The sequence below is a fragment of the Trichomycterus rosablanca genome, chromosome 6 (assembly GCF_030014385.1).
Source record: "Trichomycterus rosablanca isolate fTriRos1 chromosome 6, fTriRos1.hap1, whole genome shotgun sequence".
NCBI classification, from domain to species: Eukaryota; Metazoa; Chordata; class Actinopteri; order Siluriformes; family Trichomycteridae; genus Trichomycterus; species Trichomycterus rosablanca.
Window position 1 is genome coordinate 8,096,256 of NC_085993.1, and position 27,490 is coordinate 8,123,745.

Sequence of the window (27,490 nt, forward strand, 5' to 3'; positions counted from 1 at the left end):
AAAGTGTGTTTTCCCTGCCAATTTCCAACAAAATCTGCTCATTTTGGTGGAAACCCGCCCAATCTGGCAACACTGACTGTGATACTGACCGCCCGTGCTTGAGGACAGTAACTGCAGAACAATGTGTTTTCACGTTCGAGTCTCCAAAAGTCTCCAATAACACCAGAAAAAGTCGCTAGATTTGTCGCTAGTCGCTTTTTTGAAAAAAAGTCGCTAGAGGGGTCTGAAAAGTCGCTAAATATAGCGACAAAGTCGCTAAGTTGGCAACACTGCCTCAACCTGATTAGTGGAACAACATCACGTGACACAATGACGCCGACGTTCGATTCTACAATTCCCGGAGTCGATTCTAATTGTGACTCATTTCAGATGTGTAAGTGGAAACAGAATTGATAGAGTCGATTCACACTGTTTTCAATACTTTACCGTTAGTGTTGTTGTGTGAAGGCTTTAGTGAAACAAGTATTAACAGTATTTAGTCCTGATTTCGGCTGGCGGACTTTCAATTCAATTCAATTCAATTCAAAGAGCTTTATTAGCATGACTGTTGTAGTGGTTACAGTATTGCCAAAGCATTGAAAAGACATTTATATAAATATTTATATAATACAAAAAGAAATAAGATTAGTAACATTTAAAATTTAATTCATTTTCACTAACGACTTCATCTCAGTCGGACTTGTGATGATTCAGTGCTACCCACAGTGTGCAAGGCAGAAACTCTCTGGACAGGGCACTAATTCATCACAACGCAACAAATTACTTATTCACTAATGCACACCTGTGGAGTTCGCATGTTCTACCCCTTTTCCACTGACGCCGTTCCGGTTCCTGAACTTGATTTATAACCGGTTCCGCGTGTTTCCACCGAAAAAAAGAGGTTCCAGACAGCGAACTAGCGTTCTAATCTGGCACCGAAGAATACAGTACTTGGTTTTTCAGTGCGAACCGTGATGTCATCTGTGGGCGTGTCACAGTCTAGAGGTTTGAGAAGCTGCTAAACCACGTTTGCTGCACTTTCATCTTTTAAAGTCACCTGATTAAATGTTGAGTCAGTTTGCCTCTGATATTCGCTGATATTTTCAAAGTGATGAACGGTGTGATATAACGTGGTTAAATTGACCCGGACAGAACGAACAACACTTAACATGAAAAATAAAGCGTAACGTGGCTTGTTGTACTAAAATAATGAGCGATAAATTTGGGCAGTATAGAGCGCTTGTAACCAGTAATAACGGAGAGAAATTGAGTGTTTCTGTGTCTTACTTTTAGTACATTCAGCCACGTTACGCTTTATTTAGGTGAAGCTTTTTGCGGATTCAGAACCCCTAGCGCTGAGCACATCGGCTATTTACGCCGAGAGTCATGGTGAGAACAAAGCCCAAAACGCTTCTCACGTCAGTAAACTAAAGAAAACAACAACTGCAACAAACACGTCTATGGCTTCTTATCACCGATAGTTGAGCGATGCTTTTTGTATAAAAACAAACATCTGTAACAGCAGCACAAATGCTCGCAGGTAACCTACACGCTCTGCCATCATGATACTACTCTTTACTTTGGGTAACACCCACCGTTGATGACACAGGCTTGGTTCCCAAAAACTGGGTCAGTTCTCTACAAAACACCAAGGTTCGAAGAAACCTGAACAGAACCGGTTCAAGAACCAGAGTTCTTTTGGTGGAAAAGTGCTAGTGCTCTGGTTTCCTCCCACCTGACCCTTCTAAAAATTGCTCTAAGTGTGAGTGTGTGTGTCTTCCCTCTGTCCAGGGTATTCCTGCCTTGAACCAAGCGTTTTCAGGTAAATCAGAACCACCACAAACCTGACCATTATGAAGTGGTAATAAACTGAAATGAATATTATTATTTAACTAAAACTATGCTAACTGAATGATTTTTCTTTCCATAATTTTACCCCCTTTAAACACTGTAAAGAATAGCATAAGTATTAAAAAAAAGACTCCAGACATTGACATTAGAATTTATTTTCAAAAGTCTAGCCACAGTAACATCCTGTTTATCTAAACCATGCTGAAGTTGACTTCTTTTTGCATATTCAACATGATGCAGAACATTACAGCTATTTTACAAAAAGAGAAAACAATACTTCAAGTTACATTAATCAATGAACAAGGCTGATCTTACGGCTAATCAGAAAATTGAACGCAATTAAAATGATCTGCATATTAAACATACAAATCACTGAGAAACCTCTGCCCTGTCAAAGATTAAAAAATTTCATAAACAAGTGATTTAAAGTTGGAGAAGCTAGACGTCATTAACCACAGTAGACTGGCTAACAGCAAACAGCACATTTGATGATTTTAATAGTCTGGATTTGCTGATATTTGGCTCATAACTACAGGATTTTAGACAAATGTTTGATCACTGTAGGAATCTGGAGAGAAAACAAAGTGTAGTGATTTACAATGCACTGTTTTTAATATTTCTACATCTTATAACCCAATTCCAAAATGGAATAATGTTGAATCAGTGCAGCAGACCCAGAGTGCTTTCAGCAATTAGGCTACAGCTTGTGGCTTCTGTCACTATATTAGTGGTGTAATATTGCTTTTAGATTCATTATAAAGCACCTTTTTAATTATTTTTCCCAGGAAGATAGACCTAGAGCATGAAAAAAATTCTGGCTTTCATCTGCAAGTAACTTTAAAGTAGACTTTTCAGATGATACAAAAAAACATCATGAGTACAAAAGTGGCAAAGAAGGAATGTGAATTGACTGTAGAATAGAAAACTGATTAATTATGTACAGTATTTACAGTTGTTTAGGGATTACATTGAAATTCCACTAAAATAATGTGATTTACAAATGTGCAAGAAGTCTAAACAATCAGTCTGTCAGTGGGACTGGTACATAAAAGGCACAAATACTTACAATAAAGAAATGGCATAAAACATACAAAAACAACTGTGACAATGGTGCAAAGCTAAAGGTACAAACAAATGAAACAATACTACCTTAGTGGATGTGAAGAACAACCTTACCTTCATTATGCTTCTGGAAAAATTGATTGCTGGTCGGTTTATGTAATTTAAACAAAAACTAACATTCTGTGAAATTGTAACAACCACAATTTTAAGTGTACAGTGACCCAGTCACCAAGTACATTACAAACTACACCCAATTCAACATCTAAGAAATAATAGGAATGCACAGATCCCATTGTTCACCTGATGTATTTTCTGTTCAATACAGATACCAGAGCCTGAGTATCAGACTGGACCAGATCAGATACTGAGCAAATGCATACGACTGGTTCACACAAACCGAATACCTAAATCATCACACCTAAGACCATATAAAGTTTTTATATTAGATTTAGCATAAATTAGTGATGATTTGGACTTGAGTTTTTTAAGCAGTAATGCTAAACTGGTGGTAAACTGGATGGCTAAGCAACTACATTTGGGTTAATTGGAACATCTCTTACCAGCATTCAGGCTAATATTCATCTGATATCAGTTCTTAGTATCAGATTAATTCATCTAAATCTGGTTTTCTTCCATTCAATCCACAGACTTTAAATTCCACATTTTTGTTAATTGATTTACATTGCTGGTGTAAAAACATTCTATAATTCCTAGAATAAAAACACTGAATTAAAGACCCTGATTAGAAAAAGGCTGTCTGTAACAGCAGCTTATGGCTGATCTATAAACCTTGCCTACAAACCTGGCCTTGTAACAGTTTAAGAACAGGAAGCACTTCGAAATGACAGAATAGAAAGATGAGTATTAAAAAATTCTCACACTGACATCCATACATTCACAACACCAAGTCCATTTTTGCACTCTCTTTGATTTCAGTGGCGTTTCTGTGCTCTGTATTGCCTGGGCATTAGCAGATAACTGGTTATACAATGTAAGTTTAGCATATTCACTACTATAATTGTACAATTGTATAATTGTTAATGATAAAGCTGCCCTATTAAAAAGGCAGCAGACAGACAGATTTTTGAAAAATGTTTAGTGGTAGATTAGGCATTCCCATAACTCCTTTCACTTATACTACCGAATTCATAACACAACGCTTAACAGTTTAAATGGAACACCAATTAGTCTGGTCCGAAAATTTAATATTGGCACTTGTTAAGGTACCACACGTACTAATTTTGAAAAAAGTTAAATTTAATTAAATAATCGCAAACCTGATTATAAATCAACATCACATGACTGAAAATTCTGTTAAACTTAACTAGCGATGTAACGTTTTATATCTACAGCTGGAGATGTTGTATTAACATTAGGTGAGGCAGCTTGGTTAGATAAACACATTGCTGCACATTGTTACAAGCTAGCTTGGCTAATATAAACATTTATTCTGCAGTTAAATCCACTATTTTAGACTAAAGGCCCAAAGCACCTAAAAGCTAGAGCTGGTCATGTGATCAGGTCTGTAATTGTTTAATCAATCCTAACTTAAACTGCATCTTTGTTAACCTGAAGATACTGGTTACTCTGGAAAATCAGGATGTGCTTCTGTAGCATCTAATCTTCTGTCTAGCACTTGCTGTTTTCATCGCTCTCTTTCTATGATCCATCAGACCATTAAACACTTTCTAAATCCTCACATAAAAATGCCTTACACTGCCAATAACGCCATCAGAACTGACGTACTTAACACTACAATTACCAATCAGCAGCTCTGATAACTCACAAAAAATGGACTTATTTTTAACCATCTTGTCCACTTTAGTGACCCGTCGCATGTGTGTATTGCAAGACACGTCCAGTGTTGCAAATCCTTTCCAATCACTTCATTTCACAGTCCCATCATGCTCCTCTAGCGCTGATTTCCATTCAGCAGCCATGATGAAGTATCATTGGAAAAGTGCACAGGAACCCATCCTCAGGAAGGGTGCATTAAGTTCACTTTACACCAAGAAGTGCAAATCCTCTAGGAAAAACTCAGTTCCTCCTCCAGGGCAGCAGGGGGCGACATAAGTCCAGTGTTCCACCAGCTTATTTTTAGAGCTTAATTTCCAGGATGGATGGGTTGTGGTCCAGGATGGTTAATATAATCTTGTCCATGTACTGCCGGAGTCGGGTGTTTATCTCCTCCTGCTCTTTGAGGGCATCCATCAACTGTGGAGAGAGAAACAATGAGGAGTGAGAATACACCGATACATATTCTCTTTCCAGCTAAAGACACATCAAAACCTTCTGGAACATACAAAAAAGATCAAATAAAAAACAATAATTTATTCCATACAATCTGGTACTAACACCCTGTCTCATCTTCTCCATACCAAACCAGTGGTTCCTGAGTTCCTGGCCTGAATTTTAAGAGAACTGTTAGAACAGTACCAGGATCAGATCTCGATAGGAACAGTACCAGAATCTGATCCGAGTTAGAACAGTACCTGATCACGTGAGGCGTTGTCGATTTCAGCAGCTAGTGACTGAGCTTTGGTCTGAGTAGCAAACAGGTTCTTTGCTTCGTGTAGACTCAGACTGAGGATCTGTCCATTCAGTTCTTCATTCTGCTCCCGGAGCTTCTGGTGCTCCTGCACACAAACACAAAACACCATTCTCTCACGGTGCTGATCTCACATCTGTTCCTCTCCATCACCACATTAAACACAGGTTTAGTTTTTCTCGGCTGATCTCAGATCACTTTGCATGTCTCTGTGACGTTTATTTCACACCTCTGATCAAAATTCGGTTCTCTGGCCCAGAATGATTTTAATGACAGCTTTATCTCAGACTCTTGATCCGTCATAGGTTCTGCTTCCTTTCCTTAATTTTTCAAGACCACTTTATGATCTGTGATCACTTATTCTGGCTCTTTTTTGTGGTGCCTGAAGGTTTTCCCTAATTATATTTAAGTTTATAAATCTATACAGTCTTGTTCATATTTCTTTTATATATTTTCTTTATGCATAGTTTCCCCTTTTTTTTTCCCTTTTTAGTGCATCCAATTACCTGATTGCATCATGTTTCCTCTCCACCAATGCTGATCCCTGCTCTGATTGAGGAGAACGAAGCTAACCCACGCCCCCTCCAACACGTGGGCAGCATGCCGTATGAATCTTATCACCTACACTTTGACGAGTGCAGTGCAGCTTAGCGTTGTGTACGCAGAGACACACCCCAAGAGCACTCTTTTCTCATCTCTGTGCAGGCGCCACCAATCAGCCAGCAGAGGTCGTAATTGCACCAGTCATAAGAGAGAGAGACCCTATTCGGCTTAGTCCCGCCCATCAGAACAACAGGCCGCTCAGCCTTAGCCGAGTCTTGTTCATATTTCTAAGTACAAGGTTAAAAGATGCCGTGTGTAAATGTCTTTTAAACAATAAAAATGTGACATGGGAACAGATCTGTACTGATGTATCTAATAACTACTAAATGTGGTGATTTCATTTCACATATGAATAAATGAGACCCTTAATGTTCTTTTCATCAAAGTTGCTGAGAAACAATAACAATATGAAACAAACCATCATGGAAGTGACTGTGCAGACGAGTTTAATATCAGGACATCATAAAATAAGAAAAAGAATGAATTATTAAGCAATGAAATGAGTCCATATGAAACATACAGAATGAAAGCTAAGCTATATTAGTCTGGTCACATCTGAGTAATGCTCCGTAGTTCGTTTGATGCATCCCAGGTTGTTGTTGTGGCTATTAAAAAGCTAGCAAAACATGTTTGTTTCGTTAGATGTTTATTAGATGTTAAGCAGATAACTCGGTTCAGGTGATTTTCGTTATTAGTGGTTAATGAATAGATTATTTTGTGGACACAAAAGTGAGGCTTTACCGCCAGACTGCGGCACAGTTGTGCGCTAACACACACTCGCTGCTGAAGGTCAAAAGAAACGTCCTGCGAAACACACACACACACACACACACACACACACACAAAACAAACAGAGCAAACACACATGGGCAGAAACTACCTGTTAAGGTACATGTAGTTCCTCTCATGATGTGACAAAACAAAGGAAAACACACCTAGTAAACACCCTGAAATACTGATGCATTATACAGCCAAAAGTATGCAAACAACTCTTTTAATTCTTCCTAATCACTTCCATTAAATAAATGAGATGCTTCCATCTTTGAGGCAACAGTTTGGGCAAGGCCTTTCTTTACAATCAGATGCTTTTCTAATTGTGCAGTGAGCAGGTGATCAAGGAAGCTTGTCAGATGACATCACAACAGACACAGAAGACGGTTTCTGAAAAGAATAAAACAACCTAGCCTGTTGGTTAAGGTACTGGACTAGTAATCAGAAGGTCACTGGTTCAAGCCCCACCACTGCCAGGTTGCTGCTGTTGGGCCCTTGAGCAAGGCCCTTAACCCTTAATTGCTTAGACTGTATACGGTCACAGCTGTAAGTCGCTTTGGATAAAATGCTGGAAATGTAAATGTAAGATTTCGAGAGGCATCTCAAGCTTGAGTGTCTTTTTCAGTACAAAAAATCTTAAAATGACTCCCCTTCTCAAACGAAAGTGAAGGTAAAGGGTTTACAGACCACATCAAACATTCAGACTTCCTCACCTGTTTGAGTCTCCTGACCTCCTGCTCCAGTTCGTTCTCACGGGTCCGCCCTGGGAAATCTGACTGAAGAATGGACGCACGCCGGATCCGCCCCAATCGCTCTGCCTCCAGCTTGTAGAGATGCAGTTGCTCCAGCTCGCGCCTCAGATCCTCAATTAACTGCACAACATGAGGACAGAGATTCTTTAACATCAGCGAGCAAAACACTTTGGTCAAACTTTCCCAGCCTTAAAATCTCAACAGACCGAATCCAGTAAAACTATTATGGATCAACTGTACGTTAATGTAAAGGAACTCAAATTAAATTAAGCAACACATTAAGCAGTTGTGCTATTATAATCATTATTAAAATACATTATTATATTACATTAAAATGTTAACTTAAAACCTCGAGATTTTACTGCCAGATGTTGAAACCATGAAAACGATCATCACTTAGGAATCATTGGCATTTATGTTATTTTGCCCCACGTCTTTATTTCTCATTCTGTCATCATATTCATTATGAAATTAAAATTCAAAATATAGGCTCTGCTTTAATTTCATTTTCTTTGTTATTGTTTGATTAGTGTGTGTTGCTTGAGTTTGGCTAGGACATAGTTTGGACTATGTTCTGGTAAACACTGATACCAGCTGTTCCAAGGTCACATATCTTTAATCACAGATAAAAAAAAAATGTGGGCCTTCAAATACAGTATCCCTTTCCAGACTCATATGCATCAACAACCTTCTTTCTGATGGCCTCAGAAAGCTTTTTGGATCTCGCAATGGTAAAACTACTCACTTCAACAATCAAGAGCAAACCAAACTAATGTTTCTACTAATTCTAATTTTAGACATTTAGTAATAAATGTGGGGGGTCCTAACTTTTTCCTCACAAGAAATCTAATTTTTGTTCATTACATTTCACATGTGTAATGATAATAAATGATAATAAATAAGTTTGATTTGTTTAGTTATATAAGCTCAATTTCTCAATACTGTTGAAAAGGTCCATATGTTCAAAAAGACAAAAGGTTCATGGGGTGTCTTAATCTTTTCACATGACTGTATATATACAGTGTATCACAAAAGTGAGTACACCCCTCACATTTCTGCAAATATTTTATTATATCTTTTCATGGGACAACACTATAGAAATAAAACTTGGATATAACTTAGAGTAGTCAGTGTACAACTTGTATAGCAGTGTAGATTTACTTCTTCTGAAAATAACTCAACACACAGCCATTAATGTCTAAATGGCTGGCAACATAAGTGAGTACACCCCACAGTGAACATGTCCAAATTGTGCCCAAAGTGTCAATATTTTGTGTGACCACCATTATTATCCAGCACTGCCTTAACCCTCCTGGGCATGGAATTCACCAGAGCTACACAGGTTGCTACTGGAATCCTCTTCCACTCCTCCATGATGACATCACGGAGCTGGTGGATGTTAGACACCTTGAACTCCTCCACCTTCCACTTGAGGATGCGCCACAGGTGCTCAATTGGGTTTAGTCCATCACCTTTACCTTCAGCTTCCTCAGCAAGGCAGTTGTCATCTTGGAGGTTGTGTTTGGGGTCGTTATCCTGTTGGAAAAATGCCATGAGGCCCAGTTTTCGAAGGGAGGGGATCATGCTCTGTTTCAGAATGTCACAGTACATGTTGGAATTCATGTTTCCCTCAATGAACTGCAGCTCCCCAGTGCCAGCAACACTCATGCAGCCCAAGACCATGATGCTACCACCACCATGCTTGACTGTAGGCAAGATACAGTTGTCTTGGTACTTCTCACCAGGGCGCCGCCACACATGCTGGACACCATCTGAGCCAAACAAGTTTATCTTGGTCTCGTCAGACCACAGGGCATTCCAGTAATCCATGTTCTTGGACTGCTTGTCTTCAGCAAACTGTTTGCGGGCTTTCTTGTGCGTCAGCTTCCTTCTGGAATGACGACCATGCAGACCGAGTTGATGCAGTGTGCTGCGTATGGTCTGAGCACTGACAGGCTGACCTCCCACGTCTTCAACCTCTGCAGCAATGCTGGCAGCACTCATGTGTCTATTTTTTAAAGCCAACCTCTGGATATGACGCCGAAAACGTGGACTCAACTTCTTTGGTCGACCCTGGCGAAGCCTGTTCCGAGTGGAACCTGTCCTGGAAAACCGCTGTATGACCTTGGTCACCATGCTGTAGCTCAGTTTCAGGGTGTTAGCAATCTTCTTATAGCCCAGGCCATCTTTGTGGAGAGCAACAATTCTATTTCTCACATCCTCAGAGAGTTCTTTGCCACGAGGTGCCATGTTGAATATCCAGTGGCCAGTATGAGAGAATTGTACCCAAAACACCAAATTTAACAGCCCTGCTCCCCATTTACACCTGGGACCTTGACACATGACACCAGGGAGGGACAACGACACATTTGGGCACAATTTGGACATGTTCACTGTGGGGTGTACTCACTTATGTTGCCAGCTATTTAGACATTAATGGCTGTGTGTTGAGTTATTTTCAGAAGACAGTAAATCTACACTGCTATACAAGCTGTACACTGACTACTCTAAGTTATATCCAAGTTTCATGTCTATAGTGTTGCCCCATGAAAAGATATAATGAAATATTTGCAGAAATGTGAGGGGTGTACTCACTTTTGTGATACACTGTATATACGTATATATATATTTGTGTGTGCGTTTAGATATAGTGCTAACTAGTTCATGTGTTTAATCCACACCCATTGCTAACAGGTGTACATTCTGTTTCAACATGTCTGTAGCTCTATGAACAAAACTAGTTTCATAAAGACATGGTTGGTTTGACATGTTGCGACATGTTTGACATGTTGCGATGTTTCGATGTGGTGGAACTCCAGTGGCCTGCACAGAGCCCTGACCTCAACCCTACAACACCTGAACAACCTTGGAATAAATTAGAACGTTGATCGCAGGTCTGACCCTACAAATGTTTTTTTGATTACATGGACTAAATGTGGACAAATTCATACAGACACACTCCAAAAAGAAAGAAACTCCATGTTAATGTCCTTGGCATTGGAATGGGCTGCCCAACAAGCTCATAAGTCATACTTAAGCACATATAATGCACATGCAATTTCATTCAAATTCAAATCAGTTTCAAATTCAAAAGTGCAGGTCTCGTACAAACTGAAAAACCAAACTAGGTGGCACAGACTGACCTCCTGCAGGGCTTCTCTTTCTTTCTGAAAGTCGCTTCGGCTCTGCCTCAGTTTGTCCATCATCTTCCTGTTCAGGTCCATCTCGTCCCTCAGACGCAGACTCGTGTCTTCCAGTTTATCCGTCATCCGCTGTTTCTCCTGTACATGTAACCAAATCACATACAAATATTAACAGCTTGTCACACTCACACACACCCACACACGTCATCTAATAGGTCAACAGGGAAATGATCCTGTCTGAGGTGAGCAGTAACACAAACCACCTGTAAAATATTGGGTCAGTCCTATCATTAACTTAGCCAATTGGCTAGCTGAATTTCCAGCAGTGAGGTAGTAGTGCTGCTTAACTATAGTATCATCTCATTAGTAGATCAGTGCTAAATTACTATATGCTATTTCATTTTTCATTGCCATGCAATTTGCTGCACACACACCACCCTTGATGAAATAGAAACCATCTAATCCATTGAAAGACTTCTGCCAATGAACAATCACACCCACCCCCACCAGACATAGCAAATCATGTCTGTATAGATACCCAGCTAACCGAATCAAGGTTTGAATCTTAACAGTGGTGGGCTGGTGGACATAATATGCCGCTGCACCACCCAAAAACCTCACAGAAAAAAAACAGTTGCAGAAATTATTTTCCCAGACACACGTGTCCCCTGCAAGTGTTGGCAAACATTTGAGCTTAATTTTATGAAGTGATGGATTGATGAGCTCAGGGGTTTGTGAGATAGCAGTGTGATGGGAATCAGCATACACATACACACACACACACACATATATACAGTCACGTGACACACTCGCACCTCGTCCAGCTTCTCCGTCTGAGCCTTTAGCCTCTTGACATTAGTGAGCATCTCAGAAATCTCCACCTCCAAGTGCTGCACCCTGATACCAAGAGAGCAACAGCACAGAATGAATCAACTGCATGTAAACACAGCCCAGCAGGCCAGAACTGCAGTGTTGCTTTAAGAACTGGGATGAATTAAATAATCTCACTCTCCAGTAGATATGTCTCTCAGCATCAGTGCCTCCAGGTGTGTGTGTGTGTGTGTGAGAGAGAGAGAAAGAAGTACCTGTTATTAAGCAGATCAATCTGTGTATCCTTGTCCCTCTCTAACTTGCTAAGGGAGTCTCTATGTCTCTGCTGTTCATCATCTAGAGTCTGCTTCGCCCTCATTTCCTGTTCCTTTAACTGTTCCTCCAACTCATGTACCCTACACACACACACACACACAAACACACACGTATGTAAACACTCTTCCTAATAACTGAATTTAGAAATTCCAGTCACACCCATTATTAAAAAGTCTACAGTGAATTAGATCAAAGGAATTAAACGCTTCGTTTCAGCATGGCCATGCCCTGTGTTCACGGCAAGGTTAATAAAACCATGGTTTGATGAGACTGGAGTTTGTTTGTTTGATGAGAATGGAGTAAAGGTGTTAACCCCACTAAACCTATTTGGAATGGCTGTGAAGTGTGTGTGTGTTTACCTGTGCACTAGTTGTGTGTTCTCCTGTTTGAGTTTGGATTTCACATCTCCATTCATTAGACATTCACTCTCCAACTCAAACAGCTTCTTCTCCAACTCACTCACCTGTTCAGGTAACACAGAGAGAGAGAGAGAGAGTGAGAGAGTGAGAGAGAGAGTTCCCCATTACATAGGAAACATTAAAGAAAGGTGCGTTCACACCCCTTTCTTTAAAAGCCATTTGCGTGGAATGACCTCCATCTCAGGTGGATTTGCACTAACAAGCAATTTTGCAACTGCTACTTCTGTTATAAATAAAAATTCCCAGAGAAACCAGGAAATGATTTACTTAAAGTTATCTTTTGTAGACCCACAAATTCCTATATATGGTCAGAACGACTGATCTACTGTTCGCTCTAAAGGAGCGGTGTGGTCTGAAATGTAATCTAATACTGAAATGTAACGCAACAACTACAAATAATTTTATCCGAATGCAGCAACACGCTTTTGAGTCAGGAGCATTAATGAGATGATGTACAATAGAATGTTTAAAAGTATTATCTGCTGTAAAATCCTTTGATCTTTCTAATAAAATTGGATTAAAAGCTGGTAAACATGAACAGAAGTGCTGAATGAAGTCATCTGTTCCATGAGGCAGGTTGTAAATGAGGTCTGTTGCATCATCTGGTAAATCCCAGGCAAACTAACCTCTTCACTTGTCTAATGGTGTGTGTATGTATATATGTGTGTGTATGTATGTATGTGTGTGTGTGTGTGTGTGTGTGTGTGTTACCTTCTCGGTGATGTCGACATCACAGTAGTCAATGGTTTCTTTAAACAGATCCTCTGTGCTGTCGTTGCTACTGATGAGATTACTGTGGTGGAGGAGCTGCCTGCATGCACACACACACACACACACACACACACACACACACACACACACACACACACACACACACACACACACACACACACACACACACACACTTACATTTACTGGGTTTTACTGCAGCGTGTATCCTCGCTCTGCCTGTAAAGTCTGAGACAGACACTAGCGCATTCCGTCACACCCTTACACGCAAAGCATTTACATACAAACTACATTACCCATGAAGCACCATGAATACTATGCACTATTGAGAAGTATCAAATAGCACTGTAATGGATTGGCGCTCACACAAACAAACACACACACACACACAGTCTCTTTCACACTCAGTCTCACACATTATATGAAGTAGGTTAATGTAACGAAAACCATCCGTGCTAATGCGGCAGGGCTCAAATAATAAATGCATTATTTAATAAATGCACTATTCTAAGAGAAATAAAAAGGTTAGAGCTTATCTGCTTGACTTGGTGTTCTTTGATTGTAAGGTAAATAAATGAATCACGTCATTTGAATTATTGCTGTGAAGGTCAAAAGAACAAGCCTCACTACCAGGTTGCCTCTGGAAGCAACAGTAGCACAAGAACTGTACACCTATCAGCCATAACATTATAACCACCTCCTTGTTTCTACACTCACTGTCCATTTTATCAGCTCCACTTACCATATAAAAGCACTTTGTAGTTCTACAATTACTGACTGTAGTTCATCTGTTGCTCTGCATGCTTTGTTAACCCCCTTTCATGCTGTTCTTCAATGGTCAGGACCCCCACAGGACCACTACAGAGCTGGTATTATTCAGGTGGTGGATGATTCTCAGCAATGCAGCGACAATGACATGGTGGTGGTGTGTTAGTGTGTGTTGTGCAGGTATGAGTGAATCAGACACAGCAGCACTAATGGAGTTTATCAGCTCAGAGAAACAGATGGACTACAGTCAGTAATTGTAAAACTACAAAGTGCTTCTATATGGTAAGTGGAGCTGATAAAATGGACAGTGAGTGTAGAAACAAGGAGGTGGTTTTAATGTTATGGCTGATCAGTGTATATCAGCCAAATGCGTAGGGCACACCATCACTAGACCAAAGAGGAACACGTTTAAGGAATTAAAGTAAAGCACAAAATGAGCTTCAGAACCCAGAACCTTTCACATGACTAAAACCCGGGTCTTATCACCATCACCCCCTGACCAAAGCTTTTGCAGATATATGGAAGCGACTCTCTGTAGTCATGTTCTAAATTATTTTACAAAGCCTTTCAGAAGAGTGAAGGTTGTTGCCATAAAGCAGCTTTAACTTTAAATAAATAGCCACAGGCTTTTCTGCTCGACTGCCATTACAATTCTCAGAATATTTTTTTTGACCACAATTATACACCAGCAGAAGGTGAAGTACATTCCTGAAGGCCATCAGATAAAACGAGAGATCAGTAAAAGTCTGTATCTTACATTCTCTAGCATTGCCCCCCTAATTTACTGTAATCATAGGACTTACCTGTCTTCTTACATAGTGGTACAGCTACATATTTAACAATTAAAATAATCAACTAATCACTTTCCACACACGCTACACACTCGCTAAATTAGCATACCCTGCAATTACAGGTAATTCTAACTGTCCAAACTAAAAGCAGCAGTATTTTAATGCAAATATTTCATAATTATACACAAAAACCTCAGCTGGAATATTTGTTACATAAACACTGACCTTTAACAGACTGTGTGTGTAATAATAAACTACTCAGAAACCAGTACACACACCTGCACAACTACAACAACATACCTACACGCCTACATACAGTGGTGTTCAAAAAAATAGCAGTCCAACACCATTAACTTGATAAATCAAAGTTTTTAGTAGAAATGCTATTTCTACATAGCAAAAAATTTACTTGAAAGTGTAGCAGATTATTGAAAACAAAACACACCCAACAATTAGGACATGCATGCCGTTCATTCTGAGTAATCGAAGCATTGATTGAAAGGGGGTTGTTCAAAATAATAGCAGTGAGGAGTTCAATTGGTGAAGTCATTCATTCTGCAGAAGAATGGGTGTCAATTTTGGCCCTTATTTAATTTAGGAGGGGGCAAATGTTGCACAGGTTGGTCATAGCACATTTCCTTCTCAAATACTGGGTAAAATGGGTTGTTCCAGACATTGTTCTGATGAACAGCGTACTTTGATTAAAAAGTTGATTTTAGAGGGAAAAAACATACAGAGAAGTGCAGCAAATGATAGGCTGCTCAGCTAAAATGATCTCAAATGCCTTAAAGTGACAACCAAAACCTGAAAGATGCAGAAGGAAACGTGGAACTACTGTTTGAATGGATCAAAGAATAGCCAGAATGGCAAATACTCAGCCAATGATCACCTCCAGAAAGATCAAGGAACATCTGAAGTTCCCAGTGAGTACAGAAGATAATTAAGTGAAGCCAATTTACCAGCAAGAACTCCTTGCAAAGTCCCGTTGTTAAGAAAATGACGTGTCCTGAATGGGTTCAAATTTCCCAAAGAACACATTGACTGGTCCAAAGAGAAACGGCTCAACATTTTGTGGACTGGTGAAAGCAAAATTGTTCTTTTTGGGTCAAGTGGCCATAGACAGTATGTCAGACGACCCCCGAGCACTGAATTCGAGCCAAAGTTCACTGTGAAGACAGTAAAGCATGGTGGTACAAAACTATGATATGAGGATGTTTTTCATACCATGGTGTTACGTCTATTTATCACATACGAGGGATCATGGATCAGCCTAATATTCATTTTTCTTAACTTTCTGTAAAGGATTAACACAAACTGGCTAAATTTTGTTGATGTTTTGATTTAGAATTAAAAGTGTAGTATTTTCAGTGCATTTGCATTTATGGAAATAAAAGTTATTATAATGATTTTGTGCTTTATTCACTTTTTTAAAATCACTGCTATTTTTTTTAACACTACTGTACACACATATGCACATCTGCACATCTAAATACACACACCAGTACACACCCAAGGACAATGGTAGCTTAGTGGGTAGAGCTTTGCGCTATCAATTAAAAGGTTGAGAATTCGAATCCCAGCTTTGATATGCAGCCACTGTTGGGCCCCTTGTGCAAGGCCCCTAACCCTTTCAGCTCCAGGGGCGCTGAACAATGGCTGACCCTGCACTCTGACCAAACAAGGTGGGATAAGGAAGAAAGAATTTCGTTGTACTTTACACCTGTATATGCATATATGACAAATAAAGGTGGTCTATTTGGCCAGTCTACATACACACACACCAACACACCTACATACACACCTGCACACTTACACACATACAGGTTGAGGGACTTACCTGCCAAATGCTGTACTGGAGATTGTTCTGTTTGGGCTGAAATAAATCAAAAGTGTCACAAACTGTGTACAGTACCTATACACAATCTGATACAAACATTCAGTTACCCATGGTCAAATTACATGGTTCATTTTTTTCCCTTTATAATGCACAATTACTCTTAATAAAAACAGCAAGTAAGAGATAACTTTAAATGAGCAGGGAAATGGCTTTTTTAGATACGGTTTCTTTACATAATTGTATAGTTGCTGTAAAACCATGACTGTCTGAAGAGACAGGGTGTGAGCAGCGTTCACACTCAATATAATCGTACATACTAACATATAAAAGACTTCACTCAGTAAATGACTTCACTTAAGTAAATGCAGCACAGGAGTCAGGAAGTTTAGGGAAGAGTGGGGGTGTTGTGTGTGGGTTACCTGTGTAGTCTGAGGTTTTTAAGGCGAGTCTCGAGTTCGTTGAGCTGAACAACTTTCTTGCAGCAGTTTGAACAAAACACGTCCTGATCTCCATTCAGCTGGGGCACCTTCCTCGGAGTGTGACCCGCACTGCAGAGACAGATGGGTTATCATGAAAAAGAGATACAGCACCATGTACAATACAGTATGTAGTTGTATGTAGTATGTAGTTGTAGTATGTACATGTAAGACCATACACACCAACACACACATGTATACAGATCCTCATACAATCCCTGATTAATTCAGAATAGCAAGCCCAGGCTGACCACCACTGGACACAAACACGACAAAAAGTGGTTCACCAGCTGCTAAAGCGTGTGTGTGTGTGTGTACAGCAGTATTGATTATTCTCCCTGCCAACATCCATAAAATACACTTTACAAGTGTTTAAACACACACCATTAAGTCCTCAACCCACTTCTATTCCTGTCTGTGCCAAAGGATTGGACCGTGATAACTTGGTGGTTAAGGTACTGGACTACTGATCAGAAGGTTGCTAATTCAAGCCCTACCTTTTCCAGGTTGCCACAGTTGGGCCCCTGAGCAAGGCCCTCAACCCTTAATCGCTTGCATTGTACATGCTCCACATAATTGTCAAAATGTGAAACCTACATTCACATCACATTACCACACACACATTTTTACTAAAGTATTTCACTTGTGCATGTTTAATCTAAACTAATGTTAAAAGTTTGAACAGAAAGTTTATGTGGTAGAGAAATTCAGGCTGCAATCCTCACAGAAATGTAGATGAAAAACAAGCAGGAAGATTTGTAATATTGTTCTGCTCTCGCCGACAGAGTTAAAATTGAATTGTGTTCTCATTAAAATGCAACACTGCAGCTTCTGCTGGTTTTGGCTTCCATTCCATAATAATCATCAGTATAAAGTTTCTAATGTGCTGCTCATACTGTAACTCTGCTAACCGAGAGAAAGAAACTTGAAACCGGGGTACAGAAGGAAGCAGCAGCATGATACAGCTCTGTAGCTGAAACTATGTATCTGAGATGTGTGTTTAAAGATAGAACTGATTTATTAATATTCATGTTACCCTGATCATATCTAATCAAAGCACATCATTATAAAAAAGTATTTCCCAACCAGGAGAAAAATCAAACTCTTAGAATGACAGAGAAATGAACATGCTGTTGGTAGCTCAGGAATCAGTCTGTATTATCAGGTGCATAGTCCTGCAAGGCCAGCAGTTGAGATTTGACATCTGGGCGATTTGGGACACAGCCTGCTTTAAAGGCCCCTTTAAAAAGGGGCGGGGGAGGCTCTGGTGTGAGGAAGCACAGACTGGCTTATACAATTCAAATCGTATCGGTGGAGATCAGGTGCGTATTTACACCGATCAGCCATAACATTAAAACCACCTCCTTGTCTTTACACTCACTGTCCATTTTATCAGCTCCACTTACCATATAGAAGCACTTTGTAGTTCTACAATTACTGACTGTAGTCCATCGGTTGCTCTACATACCTTTCTTGCCTGCTTTTACCCTGTTCCTCAATGGTCCGGTCCCCCACAGGACCACCACAGAGCAGGTGTTATTTAGGTGGTGGATCATTCTCAGCACTGCAGTGACACTGACATGGTGGTGGTGTGTTAGTGTGTGTTGTGCTGGTATGGGTGGATCAGACACAGCAGCGCTGCTGGAGTTTTTAAAAACTGTGTCCACTCACTGTCCACTCTATTAGACACTCCAACCTAGTTGGTCCACCCTGTAGATGTAAAGTCAGAGACGATCGCTCATCTATTGCTGCTGTTTGAGTTGGTCATCTTCTAGACTTTCATCAGTGGTCACAGGATGCTGCACACGGGGGGCCGTTGGCTGGATATTTTTGGCTGGTGGACTATTCTCAGTCCAGCAGTGACAGTGAGGTGTTTAAAAACTCCATCAGCATTGCTGTGTCTGATCCACTCATACCTGCACAACACACACTAACACACCACCACCATGTCAGTGTCACTGCAGTGCTAAGAATCATCCAACACCTAAATAATACCTACTCTGTGGTGGTCCTGTGGTGGCCCTGACCATTGAAGAACAGCATGAAAGGGGGCTAACAAAGCACGCAGAGAAACAGATAGACTACAGTCAGTAATTGTAGAACTACAAAGTGCCTTTATATGGCAAGTGGAACTGATAAAGTGGACAGTAATTTTAATGTTACGGCTGATCAGTGTATTTTGCTCTGGAAAGTAATTCACTTTAAATTTAAACTAATCCAGATTCAGTGTATATAGGGCTGTTTTTCTTTTTTTTTTACAATCATGTTTGGTTTTTTCCCCCCAATATATTCAGCAGATAAACAGTACCTCAGAAATAAAATTTCAAAAAGTGGTTCCCTGTAGAGGATGTGGTAAGTTTGCGGTCTTCATTATGAGGAGTTATTGTTTTCATGCTGACTCAGATATGTTGAGAAATAGGGAACATGGTGCTTTGTACAGACTGGAATGTTTTAGGGGATGTGTGCTGTTGAAATCAAAATGAGAATGTTTTCCTAGTGGTCTCCAAAAAAACATGTGCAAGACCAGCAACTCTGCTCGATTGAGTCTGCATCAGTTTCAGTGCTAAAGCTGGAGGAAATCAGCTGTTGAAACCCTGTTGCTACTCAATCTGACATCGACTCTGAATCATCCTGCTTGCTCAACATGCATCAGAAACTCAGCATCACTTCATCATTGCTACATTACACAATCTGTACTGGATTGTGTAATGGAATCACAGAAACCTATAACAAACCTTCTTAATAGTTTGTGGTGGAATGTTGAAGCTTGTCTGGGAAGAAAACTTCTTTACAGTATGTTGAGTAAGGAAGAACATAAAAGGAGCTTAACTTCATCCTGGCACTCATCAAGCCACCTTTGAATAATTTTAGAGGCATGTAATAATTTACATACCTCCATAAGGAGCACCTGGTTCTGTAAAACTGCCTCGTAATTGTCACTTATAAAATGCAAGTAAATGAGTTCCACCAGATTTTTTGTTTGTTTGGGTTTATTGCCATATCAGCAACATACTGGCTATATTTATGGCAAAACTGTAGATCATTATTTGCTCAGATCATTTGTTTTATATCAAGTCTGTCTAAAAAGTTCAGAATTTTAATTGGAGGAATCCTCTCAAACAAGTCTTTCAAGTTCTCAACTTTTTTTTTTATTATTATACCCCTTTTTCTCCCACTTTTAGCGCATCCCACTTCTACCCGTCAATCATCCTCTCACTAATGCTGGTCCCTGCTCCTGATTGGGGAGGACGAGACTGCTCCACGCCCCCTCCGAAACGTGCACAGCAATTGAACATCTTATCACCCACACTTGACGAGCACAGTGCGGTACAGCGCTGTGCACGGAGGGCCACACCCCCTACCGCACTCCTTTCCCATCTCCGTGCAGGTGCCACCAACTAGCCAGCAAAGGTCGTAATTGCACTAGTCTGAGAGAGAGTCCCTATCCGTCTTTTAGTCCCGCCCCTTATCTTAACAGGCCAATCGTTGTTCATGTAGCCACTCCGCCTCAGCCGGCAAGGTAGAGCTGAGATTCGATACGATGTATTCGAGATCTCAGCTCTGGTGAACAGCGTGTGTTTTACCGTTTTCTCAACATTATAAAAGTTGCTCTGATGGCAGAAATTCTAGGACATTCTAACAGAAATGTTGTATTGTAAGGGTTGTAGTACAGAATTGACAGGTTGGTGCCTGCTCGCCAACCAGGAGGTGTCGGTGGGTGAGGGCAGTATGACAAATTCAGCACCTGGTTATAATCATCTGGTCTTGCCTATTTAAGAAGTCTCGGTTGTGTTTAACATTAATGTTGGGAGTTATTTCATGCAGTTTATTTTGGGAATTGTTTCACCAGATTTTGAATTCTGAGCTGTCCCTCACCAAATAAAACCCATCCAGATGTAAAAAAAATAAAACATCAGCTGAAAGTTGAATTCAGATCACACATTTTTCTTTAATGTTTAAGGCTCCGTGTGTTGTTTCTTACACCAACATTTGCACAGATTCTAAATGGAGTGGCATTACTAAACCCATTTGTACACAAATGACGTTTGAGACTGTTATTGACGCTTCTATTTAAATCTTCGGAGCATTAACCAGAGGACTGTTTAATCGCTAAGCTACCTCTCTCCTCTCAACAAACATCAAACACCACACCCAAAACACACTCAGCCACACACCTGGAGGACAGTGAAGATCCGAGGTCAGAGAAGCCGTTGGTGTGGGTCTCATATTCGGGGCTGATGGGACTGTAGTCTCCGTCATCTCCCTCTCCATAATCCTCAAACTGTTCCTCGTTCAGCGAGTGCGTTGAATGGTCAGACGTAACCGATGGGTTCTGACTGACCTCTCCACTCCTGCAACATCAGATTTGAGTTAGTCCGAGTAAGGAGTGTGATGATAGATTAGTGTGATTATCTGCTGGATCGAAAATATACATACAACAGACTTATTTATTTATATGTCTTAGCTTATTTCAGCTTGACCAGTCACGTTTGATTGCCAACATTTACATTTTCAGCATTTAGCAGATGCTTTTATTCAAAGCGACTTACAGTTGTGACTAGTGATAGCTCAGTGGTTAAGGTACTGAACTAGTAAGCAGAAGGTTGCCGGTTCAAGCCCCGCCACCACCAAGTTGCCACTGTTGGGTCCCTGAGCAAGGCCCTTAACCCTCAATTGCTTATCGTGTTCAGCTCATTGTGTAAGTCGCTTTGGATAAAAGCATCTGCTAAATGCTGAAAATGAAAATGTAAATGTGACTATACAGTTTAAGCAATTGAGGGTTAAGGGCCTTGCTCAAGGGCCCAACAGATGCAACCTGGCAGAGGTGAGGCTTGAACCGGCAACCTTCTGATTACTAGTCCAGTACCTTAACCACTAGGCTACAGCTGCCAACAAGCTTACCCAACAAGCTTACCCAACAACTGTGGTCAGATCTTTAATGACTCTACTTGGCAAAACTGGCAGTACAGTCCATAGCATGTTGATAGGGTTAATTATCTTGGGAAGGCCATTCTAAAAGCTTTCTGCAGTTCTGATATGTTTTATAATGGGATCCAACATTTAATAACAATTCACACTTCTGACCATTTGTAACCATCAATCAGCAACAAATTTCAGTCAGGCTTTAATAAGCTGAATTTGGAGCAAAGGCCTCTTTCTTGCAAAGCAGCAGCCAAGTTAATGTCAATGTCAAGCTTGCATGGCTGTGGACAGTCACACCCATGTTTCGGCTGTTTTTGGTGGTTCTTGGATACCATTTGACTATCCAGACACATTTTGTTTCTAAGCATATGATGACAGATTGGGGTTCTTCCAAACCTTGGCAAAGCGGTCACTGTTCCATGTGTTTTTTACTTATGGACAACTATACAGATTATTCTAAGGCCTTAAGCACTTGTGAACAGTTATAAACCGACTCTTTCTATTTGATACAAACAAAAAAGCCTATTTTTATATGGACACACAAAAGTTTGTAGCTGTGAGGAATTCTGGGGTCATGCAACAAACTTAATTGACACTGTAGAACTTTCTACACCACATTATTCATACAAGTTGCTGTACTGTTATTTTTGGCTTTCAGAAAACCCTCAATAAACTTCAATTAATGAACGTTTTATCATTCAGTCATAGAAAAAGAGCAGGTGCAGAAATTGATAAAAACCCAGGACTTCCACACAAATGTCTTTCAAGTATATCAAAACTTAAAAACTATAAACTCATAGTAATCAAACCGGTGGTAATGTCAACTGTTATGACACCTAATGTTAACTGTTATGACTAGTCATTACAGAATATGACACCTGACATGAGGGCTTAATGACACCCCCCAGACATAACCAATCATGTCTCTGTAGACGTAGCCGTTTAAACCACTTAGCAGTCGTGGGCTGTTCTACACTTTATTTAATAATAAGTAGATCAGTGCACTGATGCTGGTGTATCTGCTGATTGGTATTATACTGATTACATGTGTTCAGGTGTGTTTTCACAAACTTTTGTCCTGACAGAAAGAGAGGCAGGGGTTCTTCTTTCTCTCCTCCTCTTCCTCCATCAGAGAGGTCAGATCCCGCAGCACTCTCGATGGCGCTGTCATGATCCGACTCCCGAGCTTCATCATCCTCGTAGAGCTCCCTCACAGACATGATCTCTCCCAACTACAGACACACGGAAACAGACACATGCAGATTGATAAACATTCATGTTTTTATTTTTGCATGAAGAGATGAACCACAGACAGAGGAAAGTTCGTTTGTTTGTTTGGATTTTAATGCCGTGTTTAACACATTTGTGTCATTTAATGGCAACAGTAGGTATTATGTATCTGTCTTTATATTTTGGTCCATTTTATATTTTTATTTTTATGGCTGTGAGGTAGGTTAAAACTGTTCTTGTGTTGTCTTGTGTATTAATTTCTTTTATGGTTTCAGGCATGTGCACTTGTTTTCTTTCTTTGGTGTACTTGGGGCATTCCATCAGAATATGTTTTACTGTTACAGGTGTTTGGCAAATTTCACAGGTTGGGGGTTTTTCTATTTTTACCAGGTGTTGGTGGGTTATTCTGGCGTGGCCGATTCGGCACCTTGTGTATATGACTTGATCTATGCTTCGTCCGTGGTGAATTATTGGTTTAGCATTGACGTTTGGGTGTATTTCACAGAGTTTGTTGGTGGTCTGGGTGTTCCATTCATTTTGCCATTTGTCCCTGATGTAGAGATTTATTCATGGTTTTAAATCTGTTGATGGGATTTTGCAGACAGAGGAGAGAACGACAGGATTTAAAAAATCAGAAATGTTTCATGTACCAGTTGTTACCACTCATGAGAGTTGAAATCTGTGTTTATGTACAGAGTCTGAATAAAAAGTTCTAGGATTTCAGCTCAATTTTAAACAACACTGCAAACATGATGTTCTTTCTTTTTCCTTTTCTCCCAAATGCAATGAACATTGTGAGAGAGGGGGAAGGGAGATAATAACTCGCTTATCTGTTACCTGTTTTTGGTTAAGTAGACTTAAATAGGTTAATGTTTTCATCAGGGTAAAAATCTGCAGGGTAACAGTTACAGAGCAGCAGATCAGTGAGAGTCTAAACACACGATGAGAGTTTACACAGCAGGTACAGACTGTAGATATTCAGTATCTAAGTTCATCAGAAAAATTAAACATCACTTCCTTTTATCATTGTGATTATATTCCGTCTCACTCTCACACGACCCACATTTATGCAGCTTATCAAACCGGTTCTACAGCTAACAGTCACATGCAGCGATGCACCACGCTGTCATGTCAATATTGTGTGTGTGCACGTGCAGTCTTAGCTAAAATGTGTCAGGAACATATTTAAATGTAAAATTTTCTTCTTGTATGTGTTAATTTTTTGTTGACAATACATTAAGATAGCACCCAGAGTGTATGATTTATAACTTTAGCAGCTAGCTCATAGATGATCTCACAGGTCCACCTGTAACCTCAAATGAGATTTTTTGGTGAAAGTCTTCACAAATGTTAGAGACAAATGCAATGACAACAAGCTCAGTTACACCCGCCTGTGTTTAACACCAGAATCATTTGAATTATCAAACAAACAAAATCAAATCAAAAACAATTAGGATTTTAGCGTCATGTTTTACACTTCGGTTACATTCATGACAGAAACGGTAGTTACTCATTACACAAGATTCATCAGTTCACAAGGTTATATCAAACACAGTCATGGACAATTTTGAGTCTCCAATTCACCTCACTTGCATGTCTTTGGACTGTGGGAGGAAACCGGAGCACCCGGAGGAAACCCACGCAGACACGGGGAGAACTTGCAAACTCCACACAGAAATGACCCGGGCCACCCCACCTGGGGATCGAACCCAGGACCTTCTACAAACAAACAAAATAAAAGGTCTTCAACTTAGGTGCACCAACCTAATCTTCAAAATCAGTGTTTCAAAAATAGGCTTAACATTTGATTTAGTTATTTTTTTGAGAAGTTTCAGTGTTGCTGAACGTTCAGTCCCCTTTTCATTGGTAACAGATTTGAGCTACACTAACTGTATATATTTTTTATTTTACAAAAAGTCAAACTGATTCTCTATATGAGAAGTCACTTCAGTCTTAGGTGACATTTTAATTGGTCATTTTTTGTAGCAATGAGAATTTCAGTCAAGGATTATGACAGGCGTACATTATTTACACAGCATGCACAAGTTATTTCCTGCTGCATCCCAAGCCCCATCACATGTGCTATGAAGTGCATAACTGCACCACTGGTAGTGAACTAGATATTCAGTTTGGTAGAGTTTGGTTCAAAATGCTTGTTTTAATGTGTTTAAATGTGTTTAACTGTGTTAGGGTCTGTCTTATATTTGTGTATTTAGTCTTTTATTGGTAAGAAATTTGAGAACTGATTTTTGGAGTGGCCAATTTTAAATCTTGTGTAAACCACTTGGTCTATGCATATTACAAGGTGCATTTCTGGTTTCCCCCTAATATTGTGGAGTATATCATACTGTTTGTTTGTTTGAGTGTCCCATTTAAGCTGCCATTAGTTTCTGATGAACTTATTTACTATGGGTTTGGTGTCCATTAGTGGAAATACAATGCTCGTATTGTGTCTTGTATTGGTACGTTCAAAACACCCCACAGTGAAATGTAATAGATACATAATACATGTAGCAAACTTACATGTATTGTTTTTTCTGTTAAAAGGTTGGGCAACATTAATCAATGCAAAGAATCTTTCACGTTCCATTTTGACACGTATTCTGCATGTCCCTATAGAAAAGCAGTGACGTGCGTATTGCATTTCACATTTTTCCACTGTAGTGATTGCATTTCAATCTGGCACTAATTCCTCCCCATACTTAGATGCCAGCTTTGTCCCCAAGCTCCAAAATACACAGGGCTTGACCAGTATGCCTTTTGTTACCACAGTAAAGGATAAAAGCCATTTGTAAACAGGATCTTTTGTGAATTGCTTTTACATATGAATAAGCAGATAAACCATTTAAGGTAGTAAACAATACACACTAAAAGTGTGAAATATTTACCCCTGAGGGTACCACCAGAGTGACAAGCCAACAGGTGTTTGATGATATCTCAAAGCGTGTGATAAAAAAGTAGAAAATTCATGTAGAAAGTCTACAAACAGCCAAATATAACACCCTAATCCAAAAGCCACATAGATACTTTTTCCAATAACAGTATTAATAACACCATGGTCATCAGCAGACTGAAACTGAAACAGAATGTAAGAAACAAATCACTGAACAAAAGAGAATTAACTTAAGTTTGCTTTAATTATAAATCTTAATGAATTAAACTGGTCTCAAGATTGCTCCCTGTGGCTCACCTTAAAATATGAACCAAATGGATTTTTCAAATGAAATCCATTCAAAGTACAAAAATAATCACAAAAGGGGAAGAATAAATTTGATATATGTTTGTGTTAAATGATTTAAAATATTATTATAACATTTTACTAAAATAAATGGGCGAAAGAAGAACCCTGAGGTATACCTAAAATATGACACAGTCAGATCATCCAACTAGTTCCAAACATCTTCCACACAAAGCTCTCCTTGTTTAAGTACAGAAACTTTTATAGTGACTTTGTATTAAAATCTGGGTTAATACAGGATTTTTAATTGGATTTTACCCTCTTATCTCTATATTTAGTCATTTCCAATGTGGGCCCACCGCTGCTTGCACTACCCCCATACACCCAAGCTGATCAAAAAAGAACCAGATCACCACATGCAGGCACTTGGACTAGTCCCAGTATATAAGCAACAGTGGGAAGAGACCCGTCCGACATTTTCTCCCTCAAACAAAGCCAGCTGTGTGGACGCCGGGCAGGTTGGTGGCTCTTGTGAAATTCAAACTCAAACACTCCACTGTGGTGCGCTAGCTCATCAGGCCGTTGAGCCACCCAAGCACCCGTAACAAAACAGAGTTTAAATGACTTGAAGGAACATTTCATGTTATTTTCCACTTTTTGTTGATTATTAACTATAAACAATGAAACACAGACCCATAGCCAATCATGTCTCTGTGTAGGCACACAGCTAGCTAACAGCAGAGCTGAGATTAGAACTTGAAAGCCCAAGATCGCTGGTAGGCTAGCGTGCTTCACCACTGAGCCACCCGAAAAGATTTTTAATAGAAGTTCCTTAAAAGTCAATAAAGAGCCAGTAAAAGAACAAAGCCATTATTGTAATAAGAATTTTGTTTCTTTTTATCATTACATTATCAACAAATAATTCAACAAATAAATATAATAATGACACTGTACAAATAAAGATGGACCTGGCATTGCCCCCTGAGGCATACCTTAAAAATGACAAGGAATCCAAGTCATGTAAAAGTCTTGAAATCAGTGTTACTTTTTCTAAGAAAAAAAAAATTATATTAACTATGAATCAGCAATAAAAAAGCAACACACGAGTCGAAGAAAACACCAGCAGAAAAAAACAAAACAAAACCAGCACCAGTGTTTCTAGTTGTTGTGTTTATACTCACCATTCTCTGTGTATATAAGGAGTAAAACCCTCAGTACAGCTGAGAATCCTAAACCAGGTCTATAATAAGGACCATTAGACACACTCAGTAATAGAACATCAGT

General features: G+C 39.7%; 1 protein-coding gene and 1 long non-coding RNA gene across 2 annotated transcripts in view; one reads left to right on the forward strand and one right to left on the reverse strand.

Moving 5' to 3' along the window:
* Positions 1 to 224: 224 nt before the first annotated feature.
* Positions 225 to 6,336, forward strand: LOC134316851 (uncharacterized). Its single transcript, XR_010013132.1, has 2 exons — positions 225 to 373; positions 5,934 to 6,336. It is a non-coding gene; the product is annotated as an uncharacterized LOC134316851 (long non-coding RNA).
* rab11fip4b (RAB11 family interacting protein 4 (class II) b) overlaps positions 1,970 to 27,490 on the reverse strand; it is a 36,886-nt gene continuing 11,365 nt past the window's right edge. Inside the window, exons 2-14 of the mRNA XM_062997356.1 lie at positions 22,870 to 23,030; positions 21,051 to 21,227; positions 16,819 to 16,947; positions 16,400 to 16,435; positions 12,986 to 13,085; positions 12,215 to 12,318; positions 11,795 to 11,935; positions 11,525 to 11,606; positions 10,710 to 10,847; positions 7,528 to 7,686; positions 6,785 to 6,847; positions 5,385 to 5,528; positions 1,970 to 5,106 (exon numbers count right to left, since the gene is read on the reverse strand). Of these exons, the coding sequence (XP_062853426.1) occupies positions 4,990 to 5,106; positions 5,385 to 5,528; positions 6,785 to 6,847; positions 7,528 to 7,686; positions 10,710 to 10,847; positions 11,525 to 11,606; positions 11,795 to 11,935; positions 12,215 to 12,318; positions 12,986 to 13,085; positions 16,400 to 16,435; positions 16,819 to 16,947; positions 21,051 to 21,227; positions 22,870 to 23,030 (1,551 nt within the window). The 3' untranslated portion in view covers positions 1,970 to 4,989. The remainder of the gene's footprint in view (positions 5,107 to 5,384; positions 5,529 to 6,784; positions 6,848 to 7,527; positions 7,687 to 10,709; positions 10,848 to 11,524; positions 11,607 to 11,794; positions 11,936 to 12,214; positions 12,319 to 12,985; positions 13,086 to 16,399; positions 16,436 to 16,818; positions 16,948 to 21,050; positions 21,228 to 22,869; positions 23,031 to 27,490) is intronic.